The sequence below is a fragment of the Agelaius phoeniceus genome, chromosome 7 (assembly GCF_051311805.1).
Source record: "Agelaius phoeniceus isolate bAgePho1 chromosome 7, bAgePho1.hap1, whole genome shotgun sequence".
In the NCBI taxonomy this organism is placed as follows: domain Eukaryota; kingdom Metazoa; phylum Chordata; class Aves; order Passeriformes; family Icteridae; genus Agelaius; species Agelaius phoeniceus.
In genome coordinates, this window is record NC_135271.1 from 40,642,720 (window position 1) to 40,670,540 (window position 27,821).

Consider the following 27,821-nt stretch of genomic DNA (forward strand, 5'->3'; position numbering starts at 1 on the left):
CCACCTGCTGCACACAGAGCCCGGCCCGGGGACACCGCAGCAGCAAGCACACAGCTCCGGGCTGGGAGAAAACACCTGTTCCAGAGCCTAACGAGAGCCCACTTCACTGTCAGACAGAACAGCCGTGCAGATGGAAACAATAGATCATGTTTCAGTCACTCGTTTTTCAACCAGCAGGCAGCCCCACGTGGTTATCTTTGCTGAGGAAAAAAAAAAACCCAAAAAAAAGCCCAAAAAACCTCTGCGCTTTGTTTGCTATCTTGATGGATAAAGGGATTTTAGAACAAAGATCATATAATTCTTAAACTCTGTGAAATTCAGTTTTTGGGTACTGCCCTGAAGTTGTTTTGAACTGCAGCAAAACCCAGGTCAGAAAAATTGATATGAAAACAACTTTTAAAAAAATCTTTCACTTCCATGCAAATTGTCATTCATAAAATTGTCCCAACTGAAAACAATGGGAAAAATAAGTACTTCACATAATTTTTACAACAGAAGGCAAAGCAATCGTGTCAGATGTATGCATGCTTCAGTATGTACTCTAACAGAGTTTTTGACTCTGAATAAACCCAAATACTGATAGTCTCAGGACTGCTGCAGATTTTTTCTTTTCTTCAAGACAAAGTTGTGACCGGAGAGTTTTTGATATTCAACAGGTCTCTGATAAGACCAAATTGCAAGAGAAGAAGCAGTACAATTGATTTCAATCCTTCCCTGGCTTTGTGTCACTCTTTAAATTTTAAACTTGGCAGTTTGCAACTATCTAATATGCAGATGTGCTCTTAAAAATTCCTGGGTTTGATCCTGGCTGTTTCCTGTCTGACATTAAGCATGCAATTACAACCAGGCATGCAGCTTCGCAGTTTTTGTCCCGAGTGGTAATTTTCCATGAAAATTACAAAGTTTAGAACAAAGTCTTTAAAGCTAGGACTTTTGTTACCTGCACATCATCACCCACACCTGAAACAGAACTCACACTTTATCTAATTGTAGACATGTAGCTCCCTGCACAATGTCTTAACCTGTGAAATGCAGTAAATGAACCTTACTCTTGCATCAATGAGAAGGCATGTGTTGTGATTTTAACCAGACTGTCTAGCACAGCTTGTGCTTCTACTTAAACTATAATCACCAAAACAACAGTATAAGAGTCTTCTGACCTTCCACTGTCAGTTCCACGGTCACTTGACGAACCCCACCATCATTTGCAGCCTCACAGGTGTATTTGCCTCCATCGCCTTCCTGTACTCCTTTGATGACCAAGCTGAATATGCCCCGGATGCTGCGGTCCACAACATAATGGTCTCCCTCTGGGACAGGATGCCCATTTCTGTACCATGTGATCTGTGGCTCAGGGTAGCCTCTGACCTGGCAAGATGTGAGAGAGAGTGGAGAAGGAAGGTAAATTTAACAGATGATGATATCAGGAAGAAATGCTGGACATTTAGCAATGCAGTGGAAATTTCTTGACACATACTCTTTAATACGTCTGTTAAAGACATACTCTTTGCAAGCCAAATGGCAGAAGATAATGAAATGAAAAAAACTCTTGGATAAGCCAAACCTAAAATCATAAGACTAGTCAGGCAGATAGATACTCATGCAGAAAAATTTCCCACTAGAACGGTTTCCCTGAAAAAACACAGTGAGAGTGCCAATGAAAAATCCTGACACCTGGGTCCCCACTGCTCAGAAACTCAAAAAAAAGGGCAGTAATACTACTACACCTCTGAGTATGCAAGAGTGCAAGGCTGTTGGACCAAATACTTCTAGCATGGTTGCCACGGATTGGGCTTATAATGTAAATCTGTACTTAGCCATCTAGTTTTCAAGTGTGCTGAGACATAGTAGCTGCTGACAATACACAGGCAAAAAAGGCAGACACATACCAAATTCTGTCTTGATCTTTAGAAGTAGAAGGTAAGGAGCTGCAATTTGAGAAAGCATCATTAAGAGTCATTCTCATGTTATAGCAGGAGAGGACTGTAAACACCTACATATAGTCACACACATACAGCTCAATCTAAAGAGACTCCTGGTTTAGCCAAAGGAAGAATGATCAGCAAAATGAACCAGTCCTGTTCTCATTAAGTAACAACCATACTGTTATATCCCTGCCTCCTATGGCATTAATGATACCTTCAGATTTACAGGCAGATCCTTGGCTGGTGTAACTGAGAACTGAGTTATCGATTTGAAATTGAGCTCTTGAAACTTGATGAGGACCTGTGACTTTCTTTTATAAAAAAAATGGGAAAAGCAGACATACACCAGTTTCCACCAAATAAAAAAACTACTCAGGCAAAGGTTCTTCCTCTGCTTTGTGAGAAATGCCATCCTCTTTGAGGGTCACTTTAGAACGTGCTAATTGTTAGCACGCTTGCCAAGGCATCATAACAACTGCTGATTGCCGTACTCCTTTCCTATGCCCCCTCTGATATGTCAGCTCTCCATCTCCTGACTCTTTGATCCTTTGCCTACAAGCCATGAAGTAACTGAGTGAATCAAGATGAGCTGGAATGAGTAATAGTCATGGCTGTGTTTGCTCACTGGGAAAGAAGCAATTTTGCCTTCTGAACTACATATCAAAATTTGGCAACCGAGCAGGAAGTCCCTTCAACCTCCAGGTGGGCAAAATATTGATGATCTGTCTTGAAGTGAAGAAGGCTTGGTTGTGGTTTGGGCAAATTCCTCCCAGAATTCTCCTCTCAGTTTCCAATTCTCATTTCAGCTCTGTTTTCTCTGACTGCACAGCACTTACTTTGCAAATTACAATATTTAGCCAACCAACCTTACCCATTCTTAGGCTCTCTTCTTTAAAAACCTTTCATTTTTAATCCAGCCCCACCTCACTCCAGCTGGGTTTCTCATCTGCTGCAGCTTAACCTACAGTTGTCAGAATTTTTCTCTTTCCTTTAAATCTTGGGATATCAGTTCAGACAAATTAATTTTGCCAGTGATGGGGTGACGTCTTCTCCCTGGCATTACTTACTCAATATTTAAGGACATTAACATTTGTCATGAGCTGACTATGCTGAATAAACCAGAGAAACTTTCTACTCCTGGTATAATTTCTCAAATTCTTTTTGAGTCTATCTTTAACTAAACGAAAACCATCTTCCATGACGTACAAATTGTGGGATCCTGCACAATGGAGGGCTGATTTCTGTTTAAAAATGTCAAAGCATTTTTCTAAAGCTCTTTGTGGTCATGTCTTTTTCCAGTGATTTCTGATAAACAGCAGCTCCTTCTTGTCCCAGACTCCTCACCCTACTCCAGCATATTGATTTAGTGCTTACTCAGAGCACAGGCTCCAAGGAATATCTTTCTCAGCACATTTCAATTTCAGAAAAAAGGAGTTGTGTAGCAGCAATATGAGATTGTTACAATACTCTGACTCCAGGTAGTTGATAATGTGCTCACTGTCACAGAAAGTGACTTGCACCAAATAACTGTTTCTTACTATTAACTTGTCAATGCCCTCATACCTGTATTTTCATTCTGGATTAAGAAACCAGCAGAGAGATTAAGTGATTTACCCAAAGCCAGAGAGTATATTAGAATGGAGTTACTAGTTCTCATTTTGCCTCACCTGGATATTAAGATTCACTTAAAATATTTGTGGCAAAATTGTTTTCACACAGATGTATCAAGTATCTACAGTACAGTAAAATGGAAGAGTAGCACTTCATGTGAAGACCTTTTCAGTGGTTCTGTCTTCACATCACAGCCTCTTTACTGGAATTAGCCTAGCCACATCTGTTTACAGCTGCTGAGATTCTGGCCTGCAAAACAAAGTCATCAATTACACATCACCTAATATATTTACTGGTTTTTTTCAGTTCATAATCATTTCTTCTGGTGATTTCATGGAATTCTTCAGTCCAGCTCCAAAGGCCTCAAGCATTAACCTTCCATCACTTGTAACAGAGAACAATTGGGGTCAAAACAATGGGAAATACTTGTCTTCCTTTTCAATTTTGTTTTACAATATTCTTAAGTCCCTCTTGGACCACACAAGGCCATTTTTAGCTGACCCTTCAAGTTCTGGTAGACCATTATTTATGTAATTCCAGTATCACATAGCTGAAGCTACATTAAGTGTTTTTCCATTTCTTCTCTGTCTTTGTTTTACACTTGCTCTGTCTGCAATAATGCATTCATCTACATCTCTACATTGAGGAAATGCCTCACCAAAAGCTACAAACACAGACTATCAGCAGTCCATTTCCTTTCAAAAGGTTGAGTCATTCCCTTCCCAAACTATGACTCTTTTTTCTTGAATTTTTTGTCAAAAATGAAATAATGGGAAAGCAGAAGTTTAGAGAATTGCTCTGTTGCAAGGATTTATTTCAGGTTTGGGTTTGGAATGTGTTTCAAACTGAGCCAGCCCTCTCTGAAATACATGGTCATGCCATAAAAGTGTCAGGGACCCTTAAACAAATCACTGGTTACCAGATTTTGATCCTCATGGATCAATTCCAGAACTGCAGCAGGTTTTATATTCCTCCAAACCTTTCCAGAGCTCACTAAAAACATCTGCCTTGAATAAATCCACAGCAAAAAGAAATTTATCTGCTTATTTAATGCCCAGCAGCAGCATGCTATAACCCTTATTTACAACTTGGCCTGTGTGAGTATTGCCAGTCTCAGCGAGGCTGCAGCTTCTCTTTACCTGCTCTACAATAACAAGTGGAAAATTGACAGCAAGCAGCAAATAACCATTGTATTAGCACAAACATGAGTTTTGAGTTTTTGTCTGGACCCTTCAAGTACTTAGAGCCTTCCTGGAAAAGTTTGATAAGGCAAAACAGTGCATCAACAGCAAGGGGAAAGAGCTGAGAGAGAACCTGTGGCATGTGAAACTCCCAGAGTTCAGGTTGTTCCACATCTGGGTCTGAGAGAATGCTACTGAAAAGGGATGGTGCTAGCTTCCCAAAGAAAATAAAAAAAAATACAATAAATCCATGGAAGCTGTACATTACAGGACAGTATTATTAGAAAATGTGCTCCTACAAACTATTCCCCGCTGTCACAAACTGAAAGGCAGTCAGTGACCACCAACACCAAATACATTTAGCGATCCTTTTCCTTGTTCAAAAGCACAGGAAACATTTTCTCAAACTTGGTCTCTATCTATGCTCCATAAAAGAGCTGTTATGTACCAATTTCAAAAAAACATAGGTTTGCCTACTTAAACATAGTTGCAGTAGCAGTTTAAGGCAATGGGATGCACCCTTTTGGCTTATGGTTTTAACTTCAAATTTCAAACTGCTGCTGGCTCCAGTGAAGTCGACAATGAACATAAACCCACAGCACCCAAAAAGAAGCAGCCATGACTTACAAAAAAAACAAAGTGTAAGTGTGAAACATTGATGGGGTGTGTACTGTTACTGAATATTTTTCAGTTTGACGGTTACATCGAAAGTCTATTAGAAATGATGGCAAGCATTACATGACGTATTCCAGCACTACATCCATTGTAATGGCTGAGGTGTTCAGTGCTTGATGTTAAGGACCAGATAAATGTCCCATTTTGCAGTTTAAGGTCCCACAAGCACTGAGATCAGGAAGAGGACAGCTATCAACAGGATTTACTGGCTTGCAAAATCTCCCTGGATTACATCATATATAGACAGGCACATCACAAGTCATACTTAGACTGGCAAAATATTACAAATCTTAAGAGAGTAATAATATTCAAAATAATTCCCGTCATAGAGATGATTTCATATACTGAAGTATTAATTCACTAATGACTAAAATTCCTCTCAAGAGACAATCCTGCTCCCATGAAATCAGAATTTTAAAACATCCAGATTCTGTCAGCACACAGTGTTCAGTTGTGCTGCTATTTCTGTAGACTACCTTTGCCTTAATTCCCCAAAGTCCAGAATTAAGACCTATGTGTGTATAGTTCTCAACCATTGAATGAAAGAATCAGTTTTATTTGGGTGATTCAATACATCTAAAGAAAATAGATTTTGAATATACATTTGAAAGACAGAAATGTTTTCTATTCACATGCAGGTAGCATAATGAGGACATTCACAGTTAGACTGTAATGCCTGGAAGCCGTAAAACAACACAAAACAAAGTGTGGATGACCTGGGTAACAAGTCATAAATGAAGAACGGCAGTAATGAGAAATGCTAAATATTTTCTAATACATATAGGTATCTGTAATGCAGAAGAGAATAAATTATTTCCCACATCCACAGTGGACTGGGCAAGCAATAAGCTTTCAAAAGAAATTAGCCAGTGGGTTGGTAGATGATTGTCAGCAGTCACCTCCTTTAAAGGAACAGCAGGTTCCTTTGCTTATTTGGCTGCCTGCCTATCTTAAAATTAAGGAATTCCAGAAATTGAGGGAAGCTTGAGAAAGTTTTGTAGCCTATTCTCTGTTCCATGCTCATCTTCAGGAGGAAACCAGTAATTTCTCGGATCTACATCTCAGAAAAGGCCATAGAGACCAGAAGCTGCAAAGGAATAAAATGAGGATAGCCTCAGCCAAAGATGTCAGATGTTAGCACTGAGCTCCCAGACATCTGCTTTTGGCAGATGCTTAGAAGTCACCATAAGGAGAAGTCAAGGGAGATGTGGAAAACTACTCAGAATGCCTGACAAAATCTGACCTTTATTCTGCTGCCTGCAAACCTGGCAAATACTCATTTCTAGCAGGGACTAAACTGCTTGCACTTTTTGCAAAACTTAGAGTAATAAGCCATCAGATTTTATCAAGAAAGCAGCAGAAGAAACGCCATTAAACAGCATGACACATTTTGCAAGTGTAATTATAATCCAAAAAGTAAAGATACAGGAAAAAATAACACACTTGAAATGTGGTAGAGACTGGATAGTGTTCCTCTTCTTCTATTGTCTAGGTATCAGCAAAAATAAAATTTTATTGCCTCTACTGCAAGTTAGATTCTAGATGGGCTCATATGAAGGTCATATGGTTGAAGGCTGTCATGCAGCCCCAAGAGATTAAATCCAAATGGTACCAGCTGTTCTGTGGATGTGGCTCATCCTAGGTCCTCTAAATAAAGAGGACTATGACTATGTTTCCCATAGTCATTAGAGGGGCAGAGCCCTCTAATTTACTTGAATCAGGAACCCATAGGTTTTGACCCTGGACTTTGACCAAAAGACTTGTGAAGGGACCTCAGCAGAGGATGCTACACCATAACATACTCTGTCCATGTAGACAGAGCAGTTTCTCTCAAACTAGAGAAAAAAGCTGCTTCTTGTTTTAATATTTCATACTGCTGTGAACTCTTAATTTCAGTCTTAGGAAAGAAGTTCTATAAAACTGTTGAAACTGCAACATGAATGTTGAAACTATAGCCCACCTAATAGGTGCTATATTTTGATTTAGATTTAATTTTTAATGTTAGTGCAGGTGCATGGTTCTGGCCAGTGCAGCTCTTTTTAAGTCTTGTAACAAAGCTTCTGTTAGGCTCAAGCTGCAGTTTGCTTTAACAAATGAACAGCAGATGTTCTTGATAAAGGAAAGTGGACATGATACATTGTTAAGCTCCTTCTGAGACTCTAAACACAGACAAACCATATCTCAAGAATAGTTTATCCCTTTTAAAAGCTTGCTTCTAAAACACAGAACTCGCCTGGCAAGGTTAAACATAAAAATGTTAAATATTTGGAGACTTAGCTATAACTTTGCAAACAAAGCGAAAATCCTCCCTCTTCTGCAGAACAGTCTAGAATCCACAGTTGTGTCATTAAAGCAAAAATGGAATACAGAGTAGGAGCAAACATGCTCACTTCAAAGCATTACCTCCTCTACATACAAGAAAAACCAATGGTCTTTCTGTAAACCTAGGATATGTTTTATTTTTCTACTTTGCCTTCACCAGTGCCAAATGGCATTTGATACTTTATAGTCCAAGCACCAAACACAAGATCCTTCGGCAGACAGCACCCCAAAAATTTTAGTTTTGACACTTGAAAAGTAGTTCTGCATAGTCTGTTCATTCAGTATCACACTATTCAGCCCCTTTTTGCAGATTGCAAAGGTGCTGAACACTCCACATACTACCACAGGTCTTTAGGGGAATCAGTTTTTATGCTGCTCAGCAGGGAAGAATTTATGACCTATCCATGGAAGACATGGTCTGCTAACTGAAAAGCAGACAGCAGCTGCACGTAATTTCTTCTTCAATCTTCTACATTTGATCTTTTTTTTCCTTTTTGTAAAATTCAGAGTCAAGAGTTCCCAGAGGTGCACAGAGTATTGGCTTTATGCTCAATCACCAGAGTATAACTGTTTGAAAAAAAGCACTGCTATCCCAGGTACCACAAGCTAAACAAGTCCACTTGTGTTATATTTTTTCTGAAGGAATCAAGTCGAATTTCAGAGTAGCACCAGGTGTCAAGCTGCCTTGAGTTTATCCAAGTTCAAACACCAGTCCCAATTTATGCAGCTCTTAAGAGCATGTTCAAGCCCTATTTATGGCTTTTGGAATTAATCACATGTACAGGTGTTTTTCCTAAATCAGATTTTATTTAATTTAAGGAATAAGTTTAACTGTACTGCTTTAAAGTAGTATTGTTACAGGAGTCTTCATACAACCACAAAATAACCTGAAACATCAGTCAGCTGAAATACAGAACTCTGCCATGATGGATTCTACGCTTTCCTGTACAGAGGACATAAAGGAGCACACTGTATAGTGGAACATGTCTGTGGAGCTGGGATGTCAATCAGCAACTGAATCAGGGGCTGTAAACCTCTGCTACACTAATGGGGGCATTTTCACACAGCTGTTGCTGTCTCAGACTGGCAGAGCTTTTCTGATGCAGCTTTCATAAATCATTCTGCCAGCTGCAACATCTGCCTTTTTACTCTTCCCACATTGTAGCCAGCTGACCTGTAGCAATTAGGTGTGTGATGAGAGTTTTATGCAAACCACCCATAGAGTTCACCTGGACATCTTTTTCTGTAAGTACAAGTTTTCTGAATTTAATGTGGGATTATAGGTAGACTGAATATCTGTCCATCTTTAGATAGATCTGTTTAGTATTTGTATTTAGTCATTGTCTGATTTCTCCCATTTTTAAAAAGCCTTCCTCTGGCTGCCAACTCAAAAGCAGATGCCATAAACCTTGGATAAAGTCTAGGAGAAAGCTTAGGCTCTTTCCTCCAATGCTATCCAGATGCTGTCCTGGCACACAAAGATGACAGGGTCTCCATAAAGTGGTAAAATTCTGGCATTTTTTCAAAGTAAGAGTGCAGAGGAAACTGAGTTCTGTAGAAACTGAAGATAATTCCAGTCCAAAATAGGTAGTGGTAGCTGTCACTTGGGAAAGTGTAACTTTGACTTCATAGCTGAGGATCTGAGACATGGAGACACTCAGACTTTGCCAAACTCACACTTAAAGGAACTTAGATTTCAATAGTTAATACCATTAGATGAAATAATCTGACCATACTTCTTCCTTGCCAACAAATTTGCTATTGGAGGAATCAATGCAAAGTCTGAAGATGCAGCACAGAGGGGCCACTGCTCTCCTTAGATGAACAATGACTGAATGTGTTTGTACTCAGAAACCAAAGTGCACAGCACTGAGTGAACAGTGAAGAGATCCAGACAGAATAAGTCCAGAGCCTTGGCAATGAAATAAAAACCACACAAAACAGAGTTACAAATATGAGAAGTAAAGCCACCACCACAGGAAAATGTGAGCAACATGATAAGAAATGACTCTGTCAGCTCTCAAAACCTTCAGCACTGCCACACAGAATGGGCCAAAAAGATTCCAAAGGCAAGGGCAAGTACAAGAGCTCTCAACACAATACAAAGATAAACTTTGCAGCCCTCTCTTGAGTGAAACTCTCATCAATTTTAATAAAAGTTTTCCCTGGTTCTAAGTCTCTCCTTAGAGAAGAAAAGGCAAACTGCAAAGACAAAGCTTTCTGCCCATGGTCCCACTTTTAAAAAGTGTTAGATTTTATGAGGTACTGAATAGCTTAAAATCCTAAAAAATTGCTAAGAAATAGCAGGGTAAAGTATCATTTAGGATTGTGCAGTACAAATATGAGGGAGTTAAAAGGGAAAGAACTGTGGCTGTGGAATGGAAATAATGCTCTTGCTAATTTTTCCACATAGCCCAGCAAGTCCCTAAAATTATCTCTCTTTCCCCATCCTTCTCCTAGTTTACCTCTTTGGTGATTCTGAGTCAAGATTTCTATCAAACATTACTAGATGAAGCAGCTGCTTTATGTCAGTAACAGTGATTTCGGGAGCATGTCAGAAGTTTCCTGATAGGACTGGTGTTCATTTCAGAGCAGCAGCAATCTTTGCTACAGGAAACAAGATTTTGAGGAATCAGACCAGAGTTTTGAAAAGCTGTCAGAACAGAAGTGGTTCATTAACTTCCAGTTCAGCAGGACAGCCTGATTTATGGTGTTAGCCACTAATTTTGTTCATAAATGATATGTGGCAGCACTAGAACAAAAACTGAAACATAAAACAGTTTAACACAATAAAAATAAATTGTTGGGAAATTTTCTCCCCTCTTCTCATCAAAAAAAGCTGAACTTTTAAGACTTCAAAATTTTTACTTTCAGTTGTCAATCCTTCATTCATCCTTTATCCAGTAATAATTCAGAAAGGTGGATAATGATTGTTTTGACAAAGTAGAAGCAGGAGGAAGCTCCCTGAGCAAGTAAGGATGATATGAACACCAACACTTTGCTCTGTCATTAGCAAAATGTATGTGTGTCCCCACTTAGAAGGAGAACATTTTGCTGTTTTATCTCACAGAACTAATCACAGAATCCAGATGCTTTAAGCCACAGCCTAAGACTGGGATATCATCAGGTCTAAAGACTGCTGATACCACAGGAAAGCAGCACAACTAAACACCATCAATTATTTTCATAACAGTCCCTTCATAAATGCAATACCTAGGCTTGGAACTGGCAGTCACTTTTTAAAGAAGACAATTCACCCTGTTTCTTTTCTTTAACAAGAGAATGTTCATCATTTATTGCAATAAAACTTGCAAAAAATGATTTCTCCATTGCATATTATTTCTGGAAGACTGAAAGTTTTTTTATTTGTTTGTTTGTTTGCATTTTTACTTCCTGGTGTAAAGTTTCTGTCTTAATAGGGCAAGAATTTATCTCATATGTCACTGAACACTAATGGCCCTATGTTCCTGTAGGAGCTATGCCACTGACCAAACGAGCTTCATACTATCCTAGTTTGGGGATGCTGTTTTTAGCATGCTACCAATGATAAGGAATCTCTATAAATTTACATGAGTGCACACTATATGCATGACCTATTATGAAAAAGTATGGAGAAAAAACTGCTTTCTTTCTGTGCCCAAAACACACAGCCACTGGAAAATATGTTTGGAGTTACAAAATTTGCAATTAAGGGCAGCAATCCACTTCTGAAGTGTAAGGTGGTAACAAATACTATGTGTTTTAAATGAATATGCCCATACTTTATCAGTTTCCAAGCAGACAAGATTTTATTTCCTGCAATTTAGGAGTCTGGCAATGGCCACAGAAAATGCTGAAACTGGATTTTGTTGCTGGGTTCCTGCACAGTTAACGACTGTCTGCTGATAGTGACAAAGACTGCTGGAAAAGGCTGTGCTCTGGAGAAGCTATAAAAATTCTCCTCAGTTATGTGTTCTGCTTTGTTAGTGCTTCTTGGTAGGGCTGAGAAAGCACTGGGCATGAAGTGTCATTTATTACAAACTTCACTTAAGAGTCATGTGCTTATGAAGAGATACAAAATGCAATGTTGGATCATGAAGATGTGAACACATCAGACAGCCTAAAGGACTGGCACTTTCCATTGCACCATTTATTCCACCAAGTGCAACTTACTGCTGTGCCAGAAATAATTAGGACTTCTGTATAAAATCCTGTGGAAAAACATCAACTGCTCATTAGCAACTGTTGGTGATTCTTTTACCCTGTAATAATCTGTGAAATTGATAAGCTTTCCTAACTTCACATATACCCTTTCAGTAACATCTTAGCAGAGGTAATTCAGGTAGTACAATGCACAAATGGCTGTGTTTAGAATAAAAATAAAAACCATGGACTGAGAAACAGCAGTTTAAAAGAAAAAAACCTCAAACTACTAACTGAAATACTAAGTATAAATTGCTGTGACCATAAATTTCTAGTTCAACAATTCAGGATAAATATTTATAGACATGCTGAGTTTAAGAGAAAGTTTTTGGGCTCACTTCTCCTTTCTAATGCTTTCTCTTAAAACTAAAATTGCTCTGATTTTGGTAAGAGAAACACACATGCATTCAAAAGTAGCTGTTTAGGTTGTGGAAAAAGAGCTTACTCTGCATATGCTTTCAATAGAGCTCCACTTAACTGCAGTTGCTCCATTCCTACTGAGAGGTCTGAACAAATCCAACATCGTGTTTTCCATTAAACCTGTGGGTATGCAATAGTCTCCCAGACAGACAAACCTGTTCATTTGCATATCCCAGCAAACCAGCTTTGAGTCAAGGCTCTGAAGACCCAGTTCTGGCATTGTGAATATGATGCTCTGCATCCAAGAGGAGGCACTTAGGTATCTGTGATGTTTGCACCCATTGCACATCTTCATTTTCTCTTCCAAAATCAGAAGTTATTTATCTCCCAAACATTTAGGATAGTGGATGGGAATTGAACTCTGGAAGACAGACATTCTGCTCTGAATCCAGGTATGTATCTCTGTGTTTCTGTGTCATCTTGCACAAGACAATAAATCTCACCATGCCTTGGTGCCCCACATAAATGTCAAGGAGGTAACAATGATTATTTCCCTTGTTGTTTTGGCTAGAAAGACCATCAGAGAAGGACCCAACTCTACTCTGCCTTTGTATGTGTTAAATACTACAAACAAACACTAGGATTCCAGTTGAATGAGGTTGTTTAAGTGGTACCATGGAATGAGCAGAAATCAATACCATTTGCAATAGTTCTTTAATCTGTACTTCCAAGATTCTATCATAATTTTTCTTCCAGTGCTTTGGCTTTTAGAATAACTTTGTTTTGAAATATTTATATTTGCCTCCCTGCAGAGACAAACTGCTGAGTTATTCTTTTATAAAGGAACACCAGAATTTATATAGACAAAAAAAAAAAATCAAAATCAACCTTAAGTATATTGAACTCTTGTTCCAGAGAGTTCACAGAACAGAAAAAAATCTTTATTCACTGTTTGCCAGTATGGGAGTGTGATATAAATGAGTTACATTTGAAACACAAGTTACACTTCATACTGCCATGTGTGTGCAGGTGCTTTTACAAATCTTTTATAAAACAGTGTGCATTGCATTAATATTCTAAGCTTTGCAAAAGCAATTTAAATAATACATGCACCATAAATAAAGGCTTGCTCGTGTATTATAGGACATACTGAAGGAATGGCAAACTCTCAAGCCACACAGTTATGATTTGACTCTACCATGCAGCTGGAGGAAAATTACCATTCTCATTCAATGTGAGTTGAGAGAGCACAGAGCTGGATGAAGTAAGTTCAATATGCCATTGCCAACAGGCAAATAATCATGAGCAGAATTATTTAATTTGTCAGTCTTTGCCTCTCCCTTTTCTCTGGGCTCCATGTGCAGCTTGTTGTCATCTTTAAATGAAAAGTTGCAGTTGGAATGCAGTAAGACTTTTAATTAGTGTTTTAGTAAGCTCAGCTGTTGCATTTATAATAAACAGTATATTCCACAGAGTAACATTTACCATAGTATTTTTAAAAATATGCAGACAAGCAGGGGAAACTCAGAAAAATATAAAATAACTTATTTTTCCATTTTGCCTCATTCTTCAAATGAATTACAAAGGTTTCCATCTAAGCAATAAAAAAAATTGCAAAGCTGACTTTGAATTTGTACCAGTTTAGGCCACGGCATTTTCAGAAGACAAAGATTGCTTTGTTCTGTTTGACTACAGGTTTACAACAATGCACTTACTTACAGAGAATAAAACTATCTCCACCATCAAAAAGCCTAGAATTTTAATTTTTTAAAACAAAAATATCCAGGTTTTCACTCTGTCTATTCCTAAAACTCCTCTGAAAAAGAAAGGTCTAAGATCTCTAGAATCTCACTGCAACATATTCTTAATGTGGGATGGCTAGCCTAGAGACCAGGTTACTAACTTGTGAGTCAAAAATGATTTAGCTCCTAACCTACAGCCTTCCTGCTTGGTTCCCTAGAAGAATAAAGTCAACATATTTAGGCAGGTTATTCAAAGCCCTTATACTGGACTAGTCACTCCAGGGACAATCAGTCAGTGGAATGCCTTGATTTTCTGGCTCCAACCAGTGCAGAGCTTTGACATGTAACCTCTGACCCCAAATAGGAGCAGCAGTGGCTCCCTCAGCACTAGCCCAACACTTCAACATCACTCCCATTCCAAAGCTTATTTCCTCAACGTAAGAGAAGAACACAAGAGATGTGCATTCACATGGGATGCTGAATTATGAACTGGGATGACTTTTGGCTTAAGAATCATGATCAAGGCAGGTTTGTCCCCAGACACTAAACAATGAACTCTGAAAGCTTAGCTAGAAACATGGATGCTGTTTCAGGCCTCTGCTGGAGATCCAGTAACCTCTAGTGACAAGATAATATCTTACAGACTGAAGGTCAAAAACTGAACTGGAAACCTACAGAGGAACAATCTTGCCTTGCCTACTTTTTCTCCTGACTGTATCCTCCTTTGGGATCCTGACCCTGGTTCATAGTTTGCCATGTCTGGGCACATCAGAGCCCTGTTAGAGCACATGGCAGTGCCTGCTGGAGCAGAGCCTGAAGGACTGAGGCCAGTGCAGGGCTGTGGCCAGCTGGTGATGGTGCAGGGCTGTGGCCAGCTGGTGATGGTGCAGGGCTGTGGCCAGCTGGTGATGGCACAGCCCGTGCACAGCTCCCCTCGGCTCCTGGCTCACGCTCCTCTGGGGAGCAGCCAGCCCTTGCTGCTCCCTGTCAGACAGACAGGTTTCTCCCCCTCATGAATGGGCTGAATTCACAGCAATGTAATTTTCTGTTCAGCATGCATTTAGATACTGGGGAGTCCAAAATTTACATGGAAAAATATTATTTTGTCTGGTTTTGCCCAGTAGGTTTCCAAACTTCATACTATATCCATGAGTGAACAGAGCCAAGTAACATGTCAAAAGCAGAAATTTTTAGCTTTGGAGTCGAGGTGCTAGAGTGAGCATGGACTGAGCAAAACCACAATGAGTAATGATGTGTTTTGATTATAAACCTTCTCCACATGTTGCCTTCTGCAGATTCTGAATGCATAATGCTTGCTGTCTATTAATGACTACTCTCTTTTCCCACAGGGCCAAAGCAGAATTATATTAAAAAGTGTGACCTGGAGTCGTTTGGTGCAAATTCCAAGGACCCATTTAAAGACAGTCAAAAGCACACTTTGCTATTTTATGTAGGGTTCTCATTTCTACATATGGCACTGAACCATTCCCTGACCTTTCTGGTTTCATCAGCCAGATGCAGGCAAGGAGTTTGATGTTCTTTATGATGGCAAAAAGCAAATATATTACTAGTTAGCCAAATGCACATCTGATCATAAACACTCTGTCCTACCTTCAGGGTGAGCTAGAAGAATAAAATTTAAATCTTTCCAGTTAGAGACATATTTCTGGAAGAAAAAAAAATCAACCAAAATTTTTTTACCTCCCTTTTCATACCTCTCACATCAATATAGGCTATTGCAGCACAAGGAAGTCAGCTACTCTCAGTTCTGTTACAGTTACTAGATCTTTTTTAACTTTCAACTCTAATATGAGTGTGATAAGAGTCAAAGGCACAATTCCCTAAAAAATCAAGTTTAAAACATCATAATGCTAAGCTGCAGTCATGTTTCATGTACTACTAAGAACGTTTATTTAAATAAGAAAGCACAATGCTACATGAAGAGTTTTACTGCCAGTGGAATCAACCACAACAAAGCCTTCTGCACTGACCCAGAGGAGCAAGGGAGACTAGTCTGGAAAAGATGATGATGTTTTTCAAATTAAAAGCAGAACTGAAGAACTTAATGAGACATTGTTGAAATCTGAGAGATTCATGATTAACCATCATGGGACAGAAAACCCAAGAAGAATTATAATGACTGCTTCTACTCTGACCTACATGGATTCAGTCTCTGGGCATCTCTTTGTTCAGCTATTTAGGATATGCTGATCAGCTGTTTTTCTCTTTGGAAATACATAGATTTGAGCTACTTCTTTTTCAGATACATGTATATTATCGACCCTAAACAGTGGACTTTATGATTAGTCATGGCATTTAGTCCATCCTTATTTTTCTTAAAGACTGAACCTCTTTTACACCACCATATGAATATTTTGTCTCCTTTTCCTCAGCAAACTTGTCAATACATAATTTAGAATTTGGGTTGGTTGTTTTTTTTTTTTAATTTCTGTTAAATGACTATAGAAAAATAGCAAGTCCAGAAATCTCTGCTAATGAAGTAAATTTTCTCAAAATCAACCCTAGGGACATCCCTATGGATAAATTATATGGAAACTCTTTTCCTCTTTAGCTGACACAAAGTCATGCTTTCAAACAACACACTACAGTAGTGGGTGGTCACAAAAAAAAATCAAAGTTACTTAAAATAAACTTGTCAGAGTCAACCATTAAAGCAAACTGGGGGCAGGTAGATGCAATGAAATCACACAGGCTTTTACTGTCAGCTTTGTCATGTGATTTTAATTGCTTCCACCTAAAAATACAAAATATTTAGAAACACATTAAAGAAAAAGTAAAGAAATAAAGAAAGTGGTGATCAAAAGCAGCACAAATATGTAGTCTGACTTCAGCTAAAACAACACTGGTTTGGGTAGATATTAAAGAAAATAATACAAGATTCTCTTTAATTCCATATGTACATTAGTTGGAGTGTTTTAAAAAACTTCTATTATTATTACCATCACAGTTATTATAATTTTTTTTATATTCCTTGAATTACAGCAGTTCCTACCACAACAATCAAAAATAGGGAGCCAATCTTTCTGGAACTGCATGGAGCTGAACTCCTGTCACCAGCTGGTAGTAGATAAGCAATTAAAGTGGGAAAGGAGACAGAAAGCAAATAGAAAAATACATGTGATAGGATCAAACAGCACATTTCTTCCACAGCTGGGAGGTGGTGGGTTACTGAACACTCGCTCAATTATACAAAATAATAAAACCAACCCTGAGAAAAGACAACTCAGAACAGGGATGTATGTATGTTCACTGTTCCCCACTCATGGCCTCTTTCCTGTGTAGAAATTTTGTCTGGGTGGAATTGAGGATATTCAGCATTGTCTAGGATTTCTGAACATATGGCAGATTGAAAAAAAAAAACCTCTGCAAAAGGTCTGACCAAACTTCGCTGCCAAATATCCAGAAATATTGGCTGTGGCCTGAGCACATGCACAGATCAGCTGCAGGGGACAGTGTTTTAAGTCTAGTACTAAAGAGCATCATCAGATGCTCTGCACACAGACTACACAAGAAATGCTTAAATACTTCGACCAGGGAAATCCTGAGTATAGTTATGATGGCCACAGTTGACAGGGAGACAGATGTGGAGAGACAGAAGTGGAGCTCATGGGCCTCCACTCCTGACTAAGACCTAGAAATTTCTTGAGCAGCAACTTGAACACTTACAATTTTTCTAAAGGATGTATCATTTGCAAGGCAAGGAAAATGGGCATCAACACATGGGTGCTTGTGTCAGTTGATGAAAGGAAGTGTGTTTAAATAATTCTGGGTGTAGGTGACACTGTGTGGGGAACTCCTTTTGACTGAATCCCACCTTAACCACTTCCCAGCAGAGCAGCCATTTTCACTTTGGCCTCATGTAAAGCTGACACTGTTTCCATATGCCAATATAGAGTTAGAGAGTAAAAAAACCAAATAAAACAATGCATGCATTGCTCATGAGAACATGTATGTGGTGAGTGAATATGATGGGAGGTCGATTACACCAAGGAAGAAGACACAGCAGTAGAAGATGCAAACAGAAACCAGCATGCCATAAGCTGCTCACAGCCACCCTTTGTGTTTATTTTTGTGTTTGTGGGGTTTTTTTTCTTTTATTTCAGCTGTCTATACCTTGTGCCTAACACAAAATGTCTAAGTAACTTCTCAATGCACCACATTTTTCCCAAGAATGCTCCAGTGATACGTGGAAAGGAAGACCAAATAAAATCCACAGGCAAGTTGAAAACTTTTTCAATTCTTTCCCCTTCAGAACATGCCTCAGTGTTTCGTATCAGGTTTCTGGGAGTATCACAGTATCAGCACAAGTCCTCTCACAGCACTTACTTCCATCAGACAACTGTCTCCCATGAAAACATGGGTCTCTCCTGAATTTCTTCCCTTATAAGGTTCAGAACAGGCATCCCTCCAGAAAGCACAGATCCAAAGCCACTGGCAGCTTCATGCATTGAACTGCCCAGTACATTTTGTAACAGCAAATATCTCAGGCCAACAGCAAGATGTGCCATGTCATCATCCTCTGCCATTACATGGGCTCCTCTCTGATCCTGTCATCTGAAATCCAGGCATGTGGTGTAATTAAGGCATTTTTCTGGAGAGCCTGCTGACTGAGGATTGGAAATGGCACACACACTGCTGCCTTGAGACCAAATCTAAGGGAAGATACCAAAGGTTTTGCCATGCCTAGCTCGTGCTATGCGTGTAACACATACCGCAGTAAAAAAAAAATAGGTTAAAATTAGTTTTAACATTAGTGGGTAGTTGAAAGAATTTATAAATGCTGTGGGAGTGTTTAACACAGTCTTCATTCTTGTAGAGGTTCCCTACTCTTTACCTCTTAAAACACTGCAGAAATGGGTCTCCTCTCTATCCCAGAATAGATGGCAGAATCACTGCTGATCTTCCCACTGCCTCTTGTTTTTACTGCCTGATCCCAATTCATTTCTTCAGGTCTGTTTTTCTAAACAGTACCTGTGCAACCACCAGCAGCAAAAGCAACTGTACATCACTGGACTTAACTGATTCAAACAGATTCAACAGCAGGGTTGTAAAAGAACAACCAGAAAGCACATTAAAAGTGTAGGATTTGACATTGACCTGGCTTGCCTTAAAATTTACCATCCAGCTCCTTACCTGGAGGGTGATGGGAGGGGAAGGGCAGAACAGTCACTACTCAATGGGCACCAAGCTGAACTTAGTACCCCAACACCTACTCAAACCATGAGCTCCATGAGATCTAGCTCCCTGGGATCAGAATACCAGACAGATTTAGTAGTTTGATATCTTGGTTCTGGCAATGGACCATGTATGATGGCCCACATGAAGCAGAAAAACCACCCATACTGCACTGTTGCCAACTGTACAATGCTTTGTCCAAGGAGGAAAGCTCTTGCCTGACCACTAGGCAATGGGTTTGTGGTCTGTAGAACATTTGGCTGTTCCTCCCAAGCAAAGTCATAGCACAAGTATTTTTTTAGGCTCATAAAATTAATGACCATCAACATTATACATGTGCAAATAAGGCACGTTAAGGGCTTGCTGCAATCAAATGCACAAGTTAACATCCAGTGTTCAATACAATCCAGAAAGAAGTAGCTTAAAACAAAGCCTGGTAACATTTTGGTCTTCTTTTCCAGGAGTGTCTTAAAGGTTCTGACAATGAGCTAAAATGCCTTAACACAGGGCACAAGATTACTGCCTTGAGCTGCTCACCTCACACATGGTGTGCCATTGAAGAACAGCTTATCAACCCAGTCCTAAAAAGTTGTGAACATACAACACAGTTTCACAATTTTCTGGGGTGGTTTGCCTAAAAATCACCTCAGCAATTTATTGATGAACAACTGAGATGTCCATCCAGATCTTTGGGGAGTATCTAGTGAAAGTAACCGTAGCTTTGCCTTACTGTTTCCACTCTGTGCTCCAAGACAAAGTCATACTCATACTCTTGAAAGATAATGATTTAAATTTCTATGCTAAGATGCCACTAGAAAACTGAGATCTGCAGTCAGATATAAATAAACTTCCTGAAATTTTAGTAAGAAAATCAGGGTGGTAGTTGAAGGAACAGGAAAATAATAAAAATAAAATCCCGTTAAAGGAAGCCCCAGTTTCTTTCTACCTCAAATTTCCTACATTTATGGGCTATTTCTCAATTTCTGCACTCTCTTTGATCTTGAATTGCCATTTCACACAACTTATCTAATAATGCTGCTGGAAAGAAAACCAACAAATTTAATTCTGGGGCCCTCTCTTCCTTGTTCACTTAATGAGAATACAGGATCATCACAATATCAGATTTATATCCTGTCTTGGATTCTAAAAATATTTGTTCTTTCTGATAAGATCAATTCCACTGCAAAGAAACTCTTTGAAGAAAAGCTCCTGTCTAGCCATTTAAAAAACTTTTTATTTTTCTTTCGCCTGAGTCTGGTTTAATATTTATACTGCAACAACATATCATAACATCTGTAGCCTAGATAGGTTTTCCAGGATAGAAAAAACTAAGTACGTTGAGTAGCTTCTATTACTAAATCCTAATAAATTGTTTTTGTTAAGATTGTCCTTCTGAACCTGTTTTTCTGAACAGGTCAACTGTCCTTCTGAACCTCTGGAATATTAAATGGCAGAAGAAGCAACATTGTATTACCCAGCTGAAGATGGAGCCAGATGTTAACAGCTGTGCAGGCTCCTGCAGCTGTTCAGCCACAGCACCTTTCAAAAGGGGCTGCTGTGCTCCCCCTCACTTTGCCCCTGTTACTACAGTAAGAGCACAAACAAAATACTAATGCTGTCACCCCCACTTTAAGTATGGAAAATTAAAGGTTTTGGCTACGGTCATATACTGAACTGCCAGAAGAGATATTTAGATTTTTCATCAAGTAAGTCCAAGCCAGGACTTCAATCAAAGTTTTGTTCCTTCAAGGAAATTAAACTTGACAGTTTAATTAGTATTGAATTTGTGTATTTTTTTCCAAGCTACTAAAAAAACCCCTCAGACTTCACCCTTCCAGTCTTCAAAGTGGCTTTAAAAACAGGATATGCATCCCTGGAAAATTAACACTTTAAAACCAGATATAAAATAAATGTAAAGCAGTGATGGCACTCTAGCTTGTAGGTCATTATATTTTACAATTGTTTCCATTTGACTTAAATAATAAAAATTCTGCAGAGTGCAATAAAAACTGGAAATATCCCACTTGAGCTTTTAATTAGGAAACATGAGAACTATAAAACCAAATCTTAGCACATGCTTCAACTTTGATTTCACTGAATTATTATTGCAGCATAGCCTGGAAGAACCAGTTGGAGTTAGAACAGCCTTGTACACAGGTGTCACATGGAGAAAGTAGAAACACACTGCCATTTTCCTACTGTATTTGCAACAAGGTGAAACAATGACGGGAATAAAAAATAAGACATTTACTTACTCTTACAAAGAGTAAGAACAGAAGTGCTTATGGGGACTGGCCAACATCATACACACAAAGCATTTTTGACTGGTGCCTTAAAATCATCTAAAAGTAAGCAAATTTAAAAAAAAATCTTGAAGGTTTGGTAAAACCTGTTCTTTGTTTTAAGCACTTTATTGAAATTTGCTTTGTATGAAAAATGCCAACTTTTCTTCAAAAAGTCAAATTTAACAATGTGTTCTGAGTCTTGCTTCAGCACTTCAAAATTAATATACTCTAAAACCTGTTTTCCTACACAGTTCCTGTTGAAAAAACCCAGTTCCTGGCCTGGGCTTACATAAACAAATAAGATAAATATCAGATGCCCTCTACCGGCCCTGTGTTTAAGTTAGAGTTTCAGAAGTTAAGAATTTCCCAAATTCCTTCTAGCCCTTGCTTTTTTTACAGTAGGGTTGCAGTTTCCTGCCTGTGTCAGACGAGTCCCACCACTTCAAAGACTGAAAGTGCAGTCAGTTTGATGGTGCAGCTGTCAGCATGCAATCAGAGCGTGACACGAACCAAAGGAAGCTGAAAGGACGGGGAGGGAAAGCTCACAGCTCCAGGAAAAAGAACTGGGTTAAGGGAGGAGAAAGGAAGATAGCTAGAACAAGGATGAATACATACCAGGATTGACACATGAAAGAAATATGAATACATACCAGGATTGACACATGAAAGAAATATGGAATTATGCCAGGATGCACAGTTCAAGATCTCAGACAAGAGGGGAATGGGGGATACACACCCCACTACACAGCCTTTTAAACCCTTTGAGTTAACAAGCTTTCCTGAACAAATCAGTCTTTACTCTGAAAATGCTCTTTTTTTTTCAAGTTAAGAACACCTATGGCAGGCAGTGCAGACACTGAACTATCACAGCACTCGTTGCAGATTCCTCCCTTGCTGCAGCAGGGTTAGATATGTGCCACGCATGAAGCCTCGTGAATGGGCAGATATTTGGGATGCAGGGATGTGAATGTGCAGTAGGAGAATATGTAGAATTGCAGTAAGGGGACATGCTGACTAGAGACAGCCCTTGAAGCAGTTTCTCACTGATAATAACCTCAGTTCTCTGCATACTCAACAAGGCTACACTTGGCAATGCTCAGGCTCTGCAACACTCTCCTCTACACAGAAACAGACCTGTAATGCTGCTCCCTCCCCAGGAGGGTAAACACTGGTGTATTCTTCTTCAGTAAAGGTCCCATATTGCAGAGGCAACTTCACTACTTTTGCAGCCCCCTAGATAGCTTCAGGAGAGGGCAAAACCCAATGCAGAAGCTCTCCATTGTCTGTTTCTTACCTTTCCCTCAAACCTGGCGGTGGCTCCCAGCTGCACGCGGATATTGCGAGGAGGAAGAGTAAATGCTGGTGCTTCAGCAGGGACAGGCGGGCTGAGTGTCAGGGAGGTTTTGGAGACTCGAGTAGATGTCACTAGTTTCACATCCCCCATGATGTGGACTGCAAAAGAGAAACAAGTGGTTATATGGGAATTATGATGTTTAATTACCTTTCTGACAGAACCAACTAGGAATCAGACCAGGGACGGGTTCTGTATGTGTGCTGTACTTGTGTACATGGCAGGATCTTCAGCCTAAGGTGGGCAAGGTGTTATTTTCTGGGAGGGGAACTGAGACCCAGGAATGGTGCCTGTGCCCACTGTTGTGGTCAGGGTCACAGTCTTGAAGTGAACTCAGCTTGAACTTTCCAGTCCCAGGCCAGAGCCTTAACCAAGAAGTCATCCTTTACAACTGCACTAAAAGGTAATAACTTATTTCAGGAGGATATTTTCATACCATGACTTTGATTTTCCTGGCCTGGAATACAACAAAATCAGTAAGCCTCAAAAGTGAGCCAGTGTTAAACAAGTACTTATGAAATAAAGAGACCTCTGTTTGCACTGGATTTTAGTTGCAAGCGGGAATGTGGAAAATCTGATTTTTCATACCAAGCTTTCAAGATCTTAAGAAATATCTGGATATCTCCCTGCAAAGTACTGCTAGTACAGAACAAATGCTTTTGCAGAAATTCAAAGTCTTTACTGCAAATCCTTCTTACAGCACATAAACTAGTAAAATAGCATGGAAACCAAATTTCATAATGCTACAAGAATGGCATTTTAGAGAACTATTTACAGTTATCTGCTTCAGAAGAAATTCTTCTGCTGAACAGTTCATATTTCCCAAGAAAAAGCAAAAATTACTGTATTTTTTAAAAGTAAAATTTCATGGCTTTCAGGAAAAAAAATAGTAGCTGACCCTAGTACTAATTCCTTGAATTTTCTATGTAAATTAGAAGACAACTGTAAAATGTGAATTTAATAGACAAGTTTAACAAAGAAAAAACCTGAGAAATTACTCAACCCACTAATAACTCATGTTAAACCAATGAAAATACTGGACTTCTGATCTTAATCCTCTGTCATACATACCAATCTGTGATGGACTATGTATCTATTAATCTGATTCTGACAAAAGTTGCAATTAACAATACTTGACTAAACAGCGAAACTTCAATTTGAACAAGAGAAAAATCAATTAAATTAGGGCCACATTATTTTTGACTGTATGAAGCATACTCTTCCTAGAACAGGCTGCAGTTATCTACAGAGCAGGGGAACAGAAAACTCATTCATTTCCAAACAGGACTTACACTTCAATGCCGCATGTATGCACCTGGAAACCCAGTCTGAGAATTGTTTTCCACAGAACATACCTGACATGTTTCATCAACAAACAGAAACACCTTCTCTAAGTTTATACAAAACAGTTTAAGAGGGCAGCTCTTCTCACAGAAGATATTAGTCTAAAAGTATTTCATTTGAGTTTTTTCTCCCTCACAGCCAACTGAGAGAAAGAGGCACCTCCAGAAAGTGTTTTGGTCTAAGGTGTGGAGCCACAGAGCTTTGTGCTTCACTGCATACACCTGTCAGGAACCACAGTTTAGAAAGCAAATCATTTGAGATATTGGATAAATTATGTACACAGGTTTTCAAATAATGCTTGGAATCTCCTTCCTCATTCATAAGAACACAGATTCTGTGGACTTCAGATTTCTTCTGGCATAGTGCTCTGTTAGCATTTCTGTATATTGACAACAAAACCCCCACAAAATCCTCTAGTGTTTCCAGCATTTGAATTGCTGAGGTCAACACAGAAATGGGATAAAGATTATTTCCTAACCATGATATAGAGCTTCAAACTGAGAAATTCTGCCTTCATTTCCAGAAGTTAAACTTGCAGTGAATGTCTGTATTGACACATAGTCACTTGAGAGCCCAGCATAAGCCTCCCTTTGCAGTATAAGCATCTTTTTAAAACACACACAGGAAAACAAAATAAAAATCTTTGTACTTTAAAGAATTATGTGAAATCACAATATCATCTAAATAAGAAAGAAAGTGATTGCATTTCCAAAGACACAAGATGAAATCAAAGCCTTGCTTCTAACAAATGTACTTAGTACCTGAAGGGACAAACAGTGAAAGTCTCTCACAGCTACAGTCACTGCAATAAACAACAATTTCCCTGAAAAAGAGGAAGAATGACTTGTTCAACTAATTGTTCTTTCATTAATGACAAGGCTCCAAATTCAGTTCTCCATTCAGCTAAAACCACAATTTACGCCAGTGGACTTTCAATCAACTACATTGCTGTAAACTGCTGCATACTGAGTCCGTATCTGCCAGCACATTTCTAAAATTTATTTTGCCTTTCAGATGAATACCAAACTTTTTAAGTAATCAATCTTCACACATGTCTTTCTCCCCTTCTAATATGCACCTTTCCACAGCATACTAATGCCAGTATTTGCAATGTCTCCACTACTAAAAACCTGCAATAAAATTTTCAGATCACTAGTAGTGACAATAATGTGCTAGGTATAATGTAGATGGTATGAAAATATTTTATTGTCAGGAGGCACTAGAATGCAACACAATCTAAGCTGCAGTGAAGCTGCAATACAAACCATAAGAGGCCAGTAACAAAACATCTCTTACCCCACACATCTGTACTGACTTTGCAGAGTGTTTACATAACAAAACAGCATCAGAGAAAGCATATGTCACCTAAATGTTGCTTCAAAAATTATGTTGTAAGGGAAGTAAAACTGAAAACAAAGCTAAACCCAACAGCCAACACCCAGAATCCAATTCAAACGATGTTCACACATGCAAAGAGTACTCCACTTTGGTCAGTGCCATTGCAATGGCTGAAAAGAGCTAGAGGGGAAATTACAGGTACTACAGCTGCTCACAGGACCCCTGCAGGGACAAAATGCTCAAGTTTCTGTACTTAGGTACAATGCACTGCTGTCACTGTCACAGGGTGACTGCGGCATGGAAATGGATATGGTACCAAGTACCTGAAACAGCCACTGGCACGTGGCTGGAAAATACACAACACTCAACTTCCACTCATCCTCCAAGCATCACTGGGCTCAGGTATGCACTGGACAAACAATACTGTGGATAAAGTCCAACTCCAACCTCTACACAAAATGAAATGAAAGGAACAAAGAAAGAAGAAAGAAAGAAACAGTGTAGAAGGAAGTAAAAAGAAAGAAAAAAAAAGAAACCCTGAACAATTAAGCCACTGTTGCTGGTCAAGTTACACTTGTATTGCATGTTGGTAAGGACAAAAACTATGGACAAATTGTTGTGTAGTATAGTGAGACTGTAAGAATAAAGACATAGCTAGTCTTTTTCATAAGAACATCTTGCAAAGATTTAAGCTTTTTCTAAATAAAGTGTCTAAAAAGGATTGAATTTACAAATTAAATACTAGCTCAAATCAGCACAAGCAGTTTTCTAGCAACATAAGCCTCTAATTATCCACATTTAGCAGTCTGACTTTAATTAACTATGGATGCTTCTAGTAAATAATTAGGAAGTATCCTTTTACAGCTTAGAGGATGTTTAACAATTCTGTTCCTAAACAAATAACTAATTCCATGTTGTACAGTCTGGTGTTACTAGGGAACTACCATGTCCAAATATTTTAAAGAAATAATGTTCCAGAGAACAAATCTTGTTCAAGTTCACAATTTGACAGACAGGAAGAAAGCACGCACTTAAAAGCCATGAACATGTGGCTGATATTTTTTTTCTTTTATTTAAGCAACTCTATAGAATATGAATATGCCTAGAATACTTAGGTGTTTCTTGCTTGCTCCAGCTTGCTCCTGAATCAGATTTTAAGGATGCTACATCAACTCCTAACAATTGATCTCACATGCTGTGCACACCTAGACTATAGTCTTTAAACAAAACCAACTGTAACTGAAGTTGCAATGCAAACATTGTGGTATTAAAACATAGAAGAAAACCACCATGCAAATGCTGGTCTGTAGAGTAGTGATGTGGTTAGACAGCATTTCTAATCTGGATTTTTTTTTTATTCTTAATCCTCTCTAAAAAGCACATAAATCCTTACAAATTCTCACAGTGTGCCCTCTAATCTTTCTAATGCCAAAGCAGACTAATGGGTTTCAAGCATTTTCTGCTGGGAACAAATCTCTGTCACTCAATACTCTACTCCCAAAAATAAACCCAAAAAAGCAAACACTAAGAAATCCATCTAATAGATTTTTTCCTCCTCCACTTATTTTATAAAAGTAAATACTTACCATCAGCTTCCTACATAACCATTTAATTATACCAATTTCCTTTCACCAAGTCCTTCTTCCGAGGCAGGAGTAAAATGAGCTGCAGAGAGTGCCTGTGTGTGTGTGTATGAGAGAGCGAGCTCAGGCAAGTGAGAGGAAACCAGAGCTGCCAGCGGAAAAACCTTTATTTGACTTACTGATATTGCAACTCTACACTGAGCAGCACATTTTCACTTGGTCCAGCTATTCTGTTCTGTTAGTCAGACTGGATTCAATAACCCCTCAACCATCTCGGAAATCTGGATACAACCTTTTGAGTGCTTTAAAAACTCGAGCTAAAGGACAGACAGCCCTGGGGTTGGAGCATTTGTCTGCTGTTTGGGAGTCCTGGTTGAATTCCCTGCTCCATAATGGGCTGCCTGCATGACCTCAGGCGAGTCACTAAGCCTCTCTTTTGCCATGGCTCACCATTTGTAAAGTGGGGATTATTGCACTTCCTTACCACAAAGAAGTGCTGTGAGGATAACTATATTAAAGGGTGGGAGCCAGGCTACAGTAAAGGACCACGTAAATAGAACAACTAGCAAAAGGCACAAAATTACCATAAACTTACAGGAAGCTGGATCTCATTATACCTTTCCCTTTTTTAAATCAGTCGGGGGTGGTTTTTTTTAAAGCACATATTTTAAAACACTGGGTACAGTTTATTCCCTTACACAGATCACTGAACTCAGACTTTTGCCA

General features: G+C 39.0%; 1 protein-coding gene across 4 annotated transcripts in view; it reads right to left on the reverse strand.

Moving 5' to 3' along the window:
* The window catches only part of MYLK (myosin light chain kinase), a 194,230-nt gene that overhangs the window by 115,819 nt on the left and 50,590 nt on the right, over nt 1–27,821 (reverse strand). For all 4 annotated transcript variants that reach the window (XM_054636488.2, XM_077181662.1, XM_077181661.1 and 1 more), the window contains 2 exons: nt 22,774–22,931; nt 1,161–1,368 (listed from right to left, as the gene is read on the reverse strand). In XM_054636488.2, coding sequence (XP_054492463.2) covers nt 1,161–1,368; nt 22,774–22,931 — 366 coding nt within the window. The remainder of the gene's footprint in view (nt 1–1,160; nt 1,369–22,773; nt 22,932–27,821) is intronic.